Source organism: Dendropsophus ebraccatus, chromosome 5 (assembly GCF_027789765.1).
Source record: "Dendropsophus ebraccatus isolate aDenEbr1 chromosome 5, aDenEbr1.pat, whole genome shotgun sequence".
Classification (NCBI taxonomy): domain Eukaryota; kingdom Metazoa; phylum Chordata; class Amphibia; order Anura; family Hylidae; genus Dendropsophus; species Dendropsophus ebraccatus.
Window position 1 is genome coordinate 115,475,066 of NC_091458.1, and position 13,291 is coordinate 115,488,356.

The 13,291-nt window shown below is 41.9% G+C and overlaps 1 protein-coding gene across 26 annotated transcripts in view; it reads left to right on the plus strand.

The window, feature by feature from the left end:
- The window catches only part of ABI3BP (ABI family member 3 binding protein), a 234,331-nt gene that overhangs the window by 51,339 nt on the left and 169,701 nt on the right, over nucleotides 1–13,291 (plus strand). For all 26 annotated transcript variants that reach the window (XM_069971043.1, XM_069971056.1, XM_069971054.1 and 23 more), the window contains exon 2: nucleotides 9,693–9,872. In XM_069971043.1, coding sequence (XP_069827144.1) covers nucleotides 9,693–9,872 — 180 coding nt within the window. The remainder of the gene's footprint in view (nucleotides 1–9,692; nucleotides 9,873–13,291) is intronic.

Genomic DNA, 13,291 nt, shown 5'->3' on the forward strand with positions numbered 1-13,291 from the left:
CAACCCCCCGTTAGAGCCCCCTATACTCACCTAATCCCGCCGTGTCTCGCTTCTGGAGATCGTCGGGTCACGGAGATATCAGCCTCTGCAGCCCGGCGCACGCTCCTCAGATGAGTCAAACACCCATAGAGAATGACAGGAGAGTCCGACGCTCCGTCATTCTCTATGAGCGTTGGACTCCTCTCTCAGCGCGCGCGCCGGGCTGCAGCGGCTGAGATCTCCGTGACCCTACCATCTCCAGAAGCGGGATCAGGCGGGATTAGGTGAGTATAGAGGGCTCTAATGGGGGGTCGGGAGCCTGTCACCCCGGCACGGGGGGTGACAGGTTCCCTTTAACTGTCACTTTTGGTATGAAGATACACATGCATGCTTGGCTCAGCTGAGTGTGCATGTGTTTTTTTTTTGGGGGGGGGGCTGCTGTCAGACACCTCTGAGTGCATTGTTGAAATCAAAATGCTGGGTCCGACTCTCCCAAACATCATCTGTCAGGGAGAGATCCAAGACAACACAGTCACAGAGTTATTTTGTTTTTACAATTAGAAAGGAACTCAGCAGTTGACCAATCATAAACCACAGGCTTTGAAAAACACTCCACGTTTGATAAAACGTTGCGCATGCTTTATACATTTGTGGCACACTCAGTGTGATATAATTTAATGAGATTTGTTTTCTAGGTTACCACACACATATATGAAGTCATATTATTGTGATAATAAATGATAAAACAGAAAAAATACTTCAGGAGCGGCAAGTCTCTGTCAGAAAAAATTCTGAATACACTTTAAACCAAAACTAAGACACTTAGGGTACTATTACACGGATCATCGGCTGATCGTTGATATAGGTTAGAACCTATATTTGTCGGGCGCTGACCGCGTACGTGTAATATCGGTCCGCGGCCGGCAACTGATGATATACTTTACCTATCGCCGCTTCAGGGCTGCCCCTGTGGTCCGCTTCTCCCTAGGTCCCGCGCGCGCTCTAGCTTCAGAGTGGCCAGTCAGCTGAAAGGCCGCTCAGCCAATCACAGGCCTCGGCGGTCCTGGCCTGTGATTGGCTGAACGGCCTGTCAGCTCTGGAGCTGCAGCACGCAGGACCCAGGGAGAAGCGGACCGCAGAAGCAGCCCTGGAGTGGGGATAGGTAAGGTATATAGTTTAAGCAAGGGCTGCAAGGACATCGGTAACAATGTCCTTGCAGCCCTTGTTAAACGCTTATCAAGCCGTGTAATAGGCCCAGTAAACGAACGCCGATCTGCTACAGGTATTATCAGGCCCCCATCGGCCCATGTAATGCCACCCTTACACTTGATGAGTAGCAGACTTCCACCACTCACTACAGTACAACGCCCAGTATTAGCTCGCAGTCAGTTCAGCCAGGATCGCTACACCCTCAGGATCCTTGGAACAGTCTCCGGTATAGATATGTAGAGAAAAAAGCAAAAAAAGCCAGAAAAATGGGGAGCGATTTTTCTTAATGCCAACTCTAAAGCATAGAATATTACATATAATTCTACTTACTTCTCGGAGGGGAGATGGACCTACTCCCCCCGTCGCCCAGAACACTGATATCACTTCTTGGTTTGGCTTCTCTGGAGAACAGTTTCCATACTCTGATACTCAGGCCAGAGCTCTCTGCTGTGAACACTGATATCACTCCTTGGTTTAGCTTCTCTGGAGAACAGTTTCCATACTGAGTATCAGAGTATGGAAACTCTCCTCTAGTCTCGGAGCTAGTAGGTATTGAAAAGGTCCTCAAACCTATACAAGGTGGGACCATAAACGCAAAAGGTGTGAATTTGTGCCAGGGTCTGATCCTTACATATGAATGAATGGTCATGTTATTTCTATTTTCATGTAACATGGACTGATATTGTATAGCATCAGCAATATTGTTCTCTTTATTATACATGAATGATTTACCATGCTTGTACCCTTGCTATGTTTCATCCAGGTTTTTATATTTCCCTTTTCTATTTGGAGTCATGTTACTCTCACAGAGGATATTTTAAGTCTTTGCACTATGTGTGTATACCAGGATTAAGGGTTGACATGTTGGTTGCGACTTGTGGAGTCTTTTTTTAGGGTAAATTAACATGGGCGGATCCGCAGCAGATTTAACGGTGCGAATTCGCAGCTAAATCCGCTGTGGATCCTATGCCAATAAATTTCAATGAGGACACATACTCGCAGCTGGATTTACATCCGGCTAGTATGTATGTTTCAGCGCCATTAACCCCCGCCTGCTGGAGTATACTTTACCTCTCCCCTGCTCCGGCTGTCTTCAGAAGCTCCCGGTGTCTTCACTTCCCGTTCAGCCAATCAGTGGCTGTGGCGGGGCAGTGCACTAATTGGCTGAACGGGAAGTGAAGACGCCAGGAGCCTCTGAAGCCAGCCAGAGCGGGGAAGAGGTAAAGTATACTCCGGCAGGCAGGGGTTAATGGCGCTGACACATACATACTAGCAGCAGGATGGAAATCCCGCTGCGAGTATGTATCCTTATTGAAAGTCACTGGCATAGGATCCACAGCGAATTCACAGCGTTAAATCCGCTGCAGATCCGCCCGTGTGAATTTACCCTAATACAATAAAAGGGATGATATTTAGCCTTGGCTGCACTAACCAAGTGGGGAGTTCCTATACAGGTGAATCCCCATTGGAGCGGTGAGCTGTTTCGTGTATAAAGTGTACAGTATGTCCTAGTACACATGTATTTAAAAACATTAAAAAAAAGCTGTGTAAGTACAGTATTTATATGTTTTTGAACATGCACATATGTTTTGCACATTTGGGCCTTGCTAGTAATGATATTTGATTAAAATTGTACTAATTAAGAAGGGACCGAAATCAATGTAGTATAAAATACATTACATTATTACATTGATCATTATAAGTAATCTAATGATTGAATATAAATGTCAAAAATAAAACTATAAATAGAAATATCAGGTGCATGGCTGCATGCGGAATTGTTCATACTATTAAAATATAGTGTTATTGATTGAACGCTTTTTGAACATTGCCCATTGAAGTCAATAGGAGATGGAAATAGATGGTGTGATGCAGTTTTAAAAGTTTTTTTGCCCATGTAAACATAATCTAATATAGGGCTTTACAGAGAATGAGCAACTATTTGATGCTAAATGTGTTTGCCATACTTTCCAGACACCAGGTAGTGCCAGATGTAGCATGCACCACTATTTTAAGCAAGTATTATTATTTAATTATTTGGAATAAATGTGGATCATTGTGTTTTATATGTAATTGAATATTAGTCCATTTCCCTTATCAGTGAGGCAATACCACTTGCACTTTTAATTCAGAGCAACAAAAACAAAAAGTCATGCTCTCTTATTCAGCGGTTCAGACAGCTGCATTCCAGGTGGAATACGGCCAAGGAATAGAAATGAGTTAATTTCTTTTCTCATTTTTTTCCCTATTAAAACTTCCCTTTTCCTGTTCCTAACCAGGTAATGATATGGTAAAGAAGTACCACTTTCCTAACATGAGCATCCAGATGGCACCAAAGTCTTAATATGTTTCTGCATAGGAAATCATTACCTGAGAAATCATTTTAAATTAACTAAAATTAAATCTTATGAAGGAAAGAAGCCACTCTGTCCTAGTCTATAGCATTTTGGCAGGAAGAACATTGCTGCATGTCTCACTTTTCTTCCTGTTAAAACTGACATAAATTGCAACAAGGGCTAACATCTTTTTTTTTTAATTATGGGGTTTTTTTCACACTGCATTTTTGCTGTCCATTTAAAGGATCCATTTTTAATCATTTGTTTTAACATGCAGAAAAATGTGGTCAAACGTGCTCATTTTTGTGTACTCTTTAACCCCTAGACGACCTAGGACGTACCTGTACATTCTGGCCACCTGTTACCAGGCGACCCTGGGCGTAGAGGTACGTCCTGGGTTATGAAACACACTCCGGAGCGGAGCGCGCTACATAGCAGGTGGGGGCTGGCTGCATTCAGCAGCCGGCCGTCACCGCTAATGACAGGCTGCAACGATCGCGCTGCAACCTGTCATTAACCCCTTAAACATCGCAATTGCGCCGTTTAAGTGTAAGTGACAGGAGCAGCTTGGTAACACTGCGCAGGTCCTGATCACTCTGTGGGACCGCCGGAGGTCTCTTACCTTCCTCCGTGCAGTCTGATTGGCACTCTGCTCATTCAGTCTGCCACATGCAGGCTTAATGAGCAGAGCGCCGATAACACTGATCAATGCTATGCCTATGGCATAGCAATGATCAGTGTTTGCAATCTAATGATTGCGTATAAAAGTCCCCCAAGGGGACTTAAAATGTGTATAAAAAAGAAAAAAATGTTTTTAAAAATGCCCCTAAGCCCCTCCCAATAAAAATCACTCACCTTTCCCATTATATAAATAAAACATATAAAAATAATTAAATAAACATATATATCGTAGCGTGCGTAATTGTCCGATCTATTAAAATATGACAATCACTGTACAAACAGCGTAAACCAAAAGAAAGAAAAAAGTGCCAGGATTACCGGTTACATTATACATAAATAAATTTATAAAAAGTTATCAAAACGTCTGATCTAAACAATTATTAATATGGTATTAATAAAAAGTAGAGCTCATGGCGCAAAAAATGACATCCCATACAGCCCTATAGGGGAAAAACGAAAACCGTTATAGAAGTCACAATAGGCCCATTTTATTAATATTTAAAATTGCAAAAAAAAGTATTTCATAAAAAAAAAAAGTTTGAAAATCTGTGTTAACCTGCCTATGGTTGTGTTCGGACTGACCTATAGAATAATGGTATCATGTCGCTTCTACCATATAGTGCATTACGTAGACACAGGAACCCCCCAAAAATAATAATATTGCATTCTTTTTTCCAATTTCATCAATTTATATCTTCATAAATAATATATTTGGGATTCCGTCATACATGTTATGGTAAAATGAAAGCAGCCATTACAGAGTACAACTATTCCTGTAAAAAACAAGCCATTACATTGCCCTGTAGATAGAAAACTGAAAGTGCTAGAGCTCTTAGAAGGGGAGGAGGGAAAAACAAAAATGAAAATTGGCGTGGTCATTTTGGGCCTGATCCTCAAAGGGTTAAAAAAAGGGTTTCAATCCCTTTTTTTCCATAATGTAAGTCAATGGAAAATGGATCCTTTCGGATGGCATACACATGCATCTATGTTTACCATTCGTTTTTACTTATATTTTTCCCATTAAATGGATATGTTAAACGGATAGCAAAAACACCGAGCCTTAGGAGATTTTTCAGGGTAACATGATTTTTGAGTAGTTTTTTGTCAGGGTGGTGACACCTGGCACCCCTACTGATCAGACCAGCTGTGGCACTGGGAGTAAACAGCGTGCAGAAAGAAAGTGTTTGGATCCATATGTTGCGTGCCACTAATTTTACGTTTTTAAAATGTTTATTTAAGAAAAAAAAAAAATTTGTGGTACCACTACTTTACATTAGACTACTGCCGTCTATACAGTACATATACCCAATTATACAAATAACAAAAGTATTAGGCCTAAAGTCTCATCCTAAAGAGCCATAGACACTGCTTGTGGCCATATAATGCCTCTATAAAAGCAATGCTTGTAGTGTAGACTGTCTCCATAATATAGCATTCTGTGAAATATGATCAAATTTCGTCTCTCAGATTATGAGAAAACACTGCCGTATCACTGAATGAAATTGGCGGTAGACCTTGCTACACCTTGAGTTATGCAACACCAAGAAATACAAGCTGTAGGATTATGCAAATAAAGGAAATAGTGGGGGCTGATAGAGATCTGCAAGGGATTTTCAAGTACCAGGCTTTTAGCTGTGGCAGTCAGAATTTTTTTTCAGCCACATGAAACCTCAGGAATCAGATCAAGTCAGTTCAGTTTGATTGTGCGGTGGCTCCTGTTCCTCAACATGCCAGCTATCACCACATCTTGCAAAGTGACAGACCTTGAAGTATTGTGTGTAGATGTTAGCACATCTGCCAGTGGTTGGCAGACTAATAATGAACTGGAATATCAGTGAGAGGTGCACATTTGAAATCCTCTGCATGGATGTATTTATCAGATTAGAAAAATGGTCCATAGTGAGGCCTAGGGCATTAAACTATGTGTGCATGAACCATTAGGAGTCATTTGCACAGTATTGGACTGTAAGCACAATGTCCAGCTCCAAGTGTTCCATTGGCCTTATGGCACTGCTCTCAAAGGCTATGATGGTGCATTCTGCAACTTTGGTCTCCCGGTGTCCGTCCGCTTCCTTGTCTTAGGATATAATGTGGCGGCCTGCTCAGTCATTCAGCAGCGGAGGCAGGACACTGCTACAGCTGCTGAATGGCTGAGCAGGCCTGCCACGTGACAGGTCCCATCTCAAGAACAGCAAGCAACTGGACACCGGGATTGATGAGGTGGAATGCTGGCGACAGTGCTGGAGCCAGGGAGGTAAGTGGATGTTAATGTTTTCAACCACCCCCTTTCTGGGCGTTGCCGAAAAAAGGGTCCCGAACGGCGTACCCTTTTAACAACCTTACTTATGGCATGACAAGTCATGTAAATGCATTGGTTCTCGTGCTTAATACTAAATAACCGAAGATGTTTTGAAGATTTTGTTTCCATTTTTATTTTTTGAATATCATTAACATGTCTGGTGATTGTGTGATTTCCATAATTCCACAGCTTTTTCTTCTTGGTATTGCAATATTATTGATTCATATTATATGGTTCTCTTTCAATAGTTTTTATTAAGAGTTTTCAAATTTTTACAACAGTACAGTTATGTGTACATCAAAACAAATAAAGGAAAACAGAAGTACATGTTTAAGATGATGTTGCCTAACCATGAACGGAAATTGCATCATAACAACATTAGGGTTATGTCCAATAGGTTGCCTTAAAGTGACACTGTCACCCACTTTTTGCATTCTGACTCCTCTACACAGGTGTAAATGGTAACTTTAGCAGTTTATTACACCTTATTTTACATCATACGTCATGGTGCTTGTTCAAGTAAAAAGTGATCTTTTATAATCTGCAGATTGTGCTAAGTGGGTGGGGCCTCACAGCAATTGCACCACTCAGCCCCGCCCACAGTGCCACCGTAGGCCCGCTCCTCCGTGACATCATTGGCGCCTCTTCGCCGACCATTGGAACAGGCTGGCCTGAATGTGTAGGACCCAACCCCACTAGGTCGGCCCATACCAATGGACGTTGAGGGGCGGGGCTTATGTGCCAATGACGTTGCGGAGGGGCAGGACCTATGGTGGCGCGGTTTGTGGGGCTAAGTTGCACATTTGATCTGAAGCCCAGCCCACTTAGCACAATCTGCAGATGATAAAATATCCCGTTTTACTTGAACAAGCAGCATGACGTATGATGTAAAATAAGGTATGAAATCTGGTAAATTTACCCTTTGCACCTGTGTATAGGAGTCAGAATGCAAAAAGGGGGTGGCAGTGTCACTTTAACATGGCAGCAATAAACTGACCAAACTGTAGAAACAGTTTAACATTAAGGGTACAAACCCACTTGACGTATTTGCTGCGTGAATCAGTCTTAAAAATAAGCAGGCAAAACGCAGGTTGGCTTTATACAATTGTTCTGCGTTAAAATACGCAGTTGCGTATTTTTGAAGCGTGAAGCTTGTTGTTAGCAAAGCATCAGTTGTTAACAACCTGTGCGAAAAACGCATGTAGCTTCATGCTTCAAAAATACGCAATTGCGTATTTTAACACAGAACAATTGTATAAAGCCAACCTGCGTTTTGCCTGCTTATTTTTAAGACTGATTAACGCCGCAAATACGTCAAGTGGGTTTGTACCCTAAACAGTATTAGAAGTCCCACTAATGAGTCCAACAATCCTATGGGAAGTAAGTTGGTTAACCAGGTATAATGGTACTGTATAAAGACATTTGTATAATGAGGGTTTGTATATAAAAGGCTTAAGGGCCTAACTCGCAACAAATATGAATAAACCTCAAATTTTGCAATGAGGCGATGTGCGCCAAGGTTCCCAAGTTGAAAGAAACTTATCCATGTGACCGGAGCCCCAGGCTATTATTTGTTCATAATGGAAAGTTTCATTCACCGTGTCCACAAATTCCTGTTGAGCAGGTATGGTTGTGGATTTCCAATGGCGTGTTAATACTATCTTAGGCTATGTTCACACAACGTAAACCACCAGCATGCCTAGTTTTATGTAAGTATTTGGTTGCTACCCACTGTTTTTTGTAAGCCCACACAAAACAGTTGACTATTAGAGATGAGTGAACCTCGAGCATGCTCGAGTCCATTTGAACCCGAACTTTCGGCATTTGATTAGCGGTGGCTGCTGAAGTTGGATAAAGCCCTAAGGCTATGTGGAAATCATGGATATAGTTTTTCAAATTCAGCAGCCGCCGCTAATCAAATGCCAATCATTCGGATGGACTCGAACCTGAACCCGGTTAGCTCGTCTCTATTGACTATTGTAATGCCTGGAGTCGTGGATCCACTGAGCCGTCACTAGCCATGGCACTAACCGCACCAGGGAGCAGAGTCTAAGGGGCCGCTGGTACTCACCAGAGCCCGCCGCAAGGCGGGATGGGCTTGCTGCGGCAGGCGACCCCCAGGTCGCTACCCCTGGCTTGGTTGCTAGTGACAGCAGGCGAGGCGTGGCAGGAGTAGTAGGCAGAAGATAGTGCAGGAAGAGGTCTGTAGGCGTAACTGCAGGTGGCAGACAGAACTCAGGAAACAATGGGTTAAGCAGCGGACAGGAGCTAGGGACCGGGACAGCGGACAGAAACTAAGAACAAGGACTGAGGTCAGGAACAACAGGGAGCTGGGCCAAACGCTATGGCAAGCATATAGAGGCTCCAACACCTGTGGTGGGGCAGGGCTGAAATTTATAGGAGAGTGTGTGAGCAGGAACCAATTAGGGACGGACTGCCCCTTTAACTCTGAGACAGCCGGCGCACGCGCGCCCTAGGAGGCGGGGACGCGCGCGCCGGCCGGCACAGCGACAGACAGGAGCGGGGCGAGGTGAGGCGCCCCCAGGGGCCGAAGTGGCAGCAGCGCCAGGTCCCTGCATGTGGACACCGGCGGCTGCAGGACAAGGTGAGGGGGTGCGGCGGGTGCGGCAGCGGTCCGGAGCGCGGGACGCTGTCGCAGCCCTGACAACTATCTTTTGGGCTTCCGTGAAGAACCTTCTTGGTAGAGAGATAGGTAAAGTTCTAAAAAGGTACAAGAACCGTGGGAGAAGAAACAATTTAAATGTCGCTACGCGGCCCAACCAAGATACTCCGAAGAGGAGAGTGATTTAGCTCAGAATGGCTCGTAGTTCTGTTTATATAAGAAGGCATGATACTATATGGTTCTATAATATATCTGCTAGGGAACCTGGTAGGTAAGTGTATAAATAGATAATATTTTATTAACTTAACTATTCAAATTAAGATTGATTATTATTGTGAACCCTTCCACTTCCATTGCATTCTTAGGGGTACATGTACTGTATTTGCTATGGTCCTTAAACAGTTAAATAAATACAATTTGACAATCACTGAAAATCCATAGAGATCTTACATAGAATATTGTGTAGAACAGCGCCAAACTCATACTCACACATATTAGTCATTGTGTGAAAGCTGTGCACGCTAGTTATTGTGGACATTATTAATATATTTTTTCTTCCCTACAGTGAAGAAGCTAAACATGAAGGCCCATATTAACATTACTGGAGATACACTTATTATGAAATTTCATCGGCCGAATCAAAATATCAAGCTGGAAGGTTTTATTCTTGGATATGGTAGCAACTACTTCTCAAACCAATATATTCAATGGCCAGACAATGGGAAGTCATACATAACAGATGTTGGTAAGTTTTTATTCTTTTTGTTTGAGTAAATATAATATTTGTAACTTTCAAATGCATAATGTTCTAAAATATATATTTATTACAATCAAAAAATAAACTTGTTTAGTCAACTCTACAAGTGTCAAATACATAAGCAGGACATGTACTTGTCTAGATGGCTGCTTCTTTAGGACACAGGCTGTATAGTTATAACCTGGAACCCCTTCTTTGTTAGTACCATCTTTTTTATTACTCATCTCTAAATCATTTTTGGCATAACAGTTACAATAGTTGCTAGAAACGCTCCTGCCGCCAATAAAGATGACAGTGATCAGCTGAGGATGGGGAAAATGTCCCATCCTCTGCTGATCGGGTCTTTAAACAAGCTCTAAAATGAATTGTTGCCCACATCTTGTGTGTAATGTGTGGCCAATGGCGATAAAAAGAAACTGACAGCACAGAGATGTATATATCTGTGCTGTCAGTTTCCAGATCACAAGCAGTATATACTTACATCAGCACAGCTTGTTATTCGGCATGTCCCTCCAGTCCTGCGGCCACCGGCTGTATCTTCAGGCCCTGTATGATCAGTGCTTGTTTGTGGCCCCTGCAGCGGACATCCAAAAAGGCGGCCATAAAAATGACCGTAAAAAGTTGTGATGGGAACATGGCCTCAGTGTAGTCCCTATTTTGCCTGACAGTTGTCTGTTCAATTTCTTGTGTTTTAGCTGGTATAATATACAAACAATTGCCAAAGAACTGGACTACAATGTCCTACAAGGCAAATAAGCTAATATTGTAGAATACTGACAACATACAAAATATATAAATATAAATACTATTTACAACAGTGAATAAATATTTTATATACTAAACTTCAATGGTTAGACGGCACCACAGACTTGAAAAAAGTGGCTTGTTTATTCACTCATCATGTGCAACCTTTTCGACTCTATAAAAGACTTTAGCTGAGTCGAAACATTGCTCATGAAGGGTGAATAAATAAGCCACTTTTTTCACCAAAAGTCTGAAGTGTCAACTATTGAAGATTAGTTTAGTACTGCCTTGAAGTTTAGTTTACAGAACATTGGCCCATCTAATCTGCCTTTTTAGTATTTACCTTCTTATTATCTTAAGATAGATATACTGTATACTTATCCCAGGCATAATTAAATTATGAATATGCAAAAGAGGAGCCCGTGGAGCTCCAAGGGCTCCTCTTTTGCATATTCATGTTTCCCTGGGGGCAATGCACCTAGGACTTCACTGCATTGAGCGCTTTCACTAGCAGTGTTGTCGTTTGGCTGGTCTCCCTGAGTTCAGCAATCTGTTTCTCTTATGTTTAAATTATGTTATTGTAGATTTACCTAACACATCTGCTGGAACTTTGTTTCAAGCACCCACTACTCTTTCAGTAAAGTAATATTTTCTCACGTTGCATCTGATCTTTCCCCCAACTAACCTCTCACTGTGTCCTCTTGTGCTTGACTTTAGTTTTTTTCTAAACACACTTCCCTCCAGAACCTTATTTAGTCCTTTAACATATTTGAAGGTTTCGATCATGTCCCCCCTTTCTCTTCTTTCCTCTAGACTATACAGATTCAACTCGAACCCACCCTCCTCAGAACCCTAAACTAAAGTCCTCTGTAAGTAGGATAATAGATGCTGATTCCAAATCTGTAATTTGTAGCTTTCTACTCCTTTGTATTTCCCCGTTGTAAGCCTACACACTGGGCATGTTGCTGCATAGAGAAGACTACTTACAGTAGCTGAAGAATATAATGGAGAGGACTACTAAGACTCCTTTATTATTATTATTTATTTATTATTATACTCCTTATAACAAAGGAATGCAAGAACATGGAAAGATAAAAATTGCAGATATAGAATCAGCGTTGTATACTGATGTATAATCTACTGATACCTTAAAGGGGTAGTGCACCCAAAAAAAAATTCTTTTAAATCAACTGCTGCCATGAAGTGCCAGAGATTTGTAATTTACTTCTATTAAAAAAACTCAAGCCTTCCAGTACTTATCAGCTGCTGTATGCCCAGCAGGAAGTGGTATTATTTCCAGTCTGGAGAGCAGGAGAGGTTTTCTATGGGGATTTGCTCCTTTTCTGGACAGTTCCTGACATGGACAGAGGAGGCAACAGAGAGCACTGTGTCAGACAGGAAAGAAAACACCACTTCCTGCTGGACAGACAGCAGCTGATAAGTACTGGAAGGCTTGAGATTTTTTAATAGAAGTAAATTACAAATCTCTGGCACTTCATGGCAGCAGTTGATTTGAAAGAAAAAAAAATTTGGTGCACTACCCCTTTAAGTTTAGCAGGTGTTTTGGAGGTGAAAGAGTGCCTTCAAGTCTTTCCTGATATGTTTTATGCCTGACACCCTCCACCATTTTTGTAGCCTGGCTTTGGACCCGTTCTATTTTATCAATGTCCTTTTTTAGGTGAGGTCTCCAGAAGTGGACACAGTATTCCAGATGTGGCCTCACCAGAGCTCTATACAGCGGGATCACAATCTCCCTCTTCCGTCTAGTTATACCTCTAGCTATACTGCCCAGTTTATGCAGTGGAGCCTGAGCTGGGTTTCCCATCAGTTATGCACCCCCCCTAGCTGGATGCTATTTCAAGTTATTAGGCAATACACAGTGCCATTCAGACCACAGTTGTACAGTGTTCTATATACCATTTGCCTCTTGGACACTGACTTTACTCAACAACATTTAGTAGTCATGTGTTAGCCCTTTATATATTGTGGCATGGGGTTAGTATATTACACTAGCCACAAGTAAGTCAAATTTGTAGGATGTAGTGCTTTGTAAATATTGTATAAAATGTATCCATATGTGTTAAGGCATAGTATACTGCAAATACAGCAGATACTCTGTCTAATGTGAATTAGTGGGACATATATCACAAACCACGACTTAGCTTTGGTTACCCAACTTATTTTGTTACTAAACAATCAGTGGATGAGAGCTCTAAAGCAAGCACTGTACTATTTATAAGAGAAATACATCTTGCTAATGTACAGTTTATGTAGGAAAATCTAGGCAGCAGAGGTATGAATAAACATGGAAATGGTTTAGGTTAAAAAACTATTTTCCATCATTTGAACATAGTCGAATTTCCACTGTATTTTTCATGACTGCTTGCAAAAGCATTATTATGTCATTGGATTTTCACGTCCACCTAGGTAGCAGCAAATCATTTTTCCTGTTGTAATTGGTGCCAAAGCTGTGACACCCACTGTGGAGCTGTGACTTGGCTAGTTTAGATCTTAGCAGCTGCTTAGAATTCATGAAGTCATGTACCTGGTGGAGAAATATACCAGCCATAGAGATTCTTGTTCCTAGTAAAATTCACATATCTTGCACTATTAAATACATTCACTGTAGAAACTATGCAGGGCAGGTAAACTACCGTGTATAT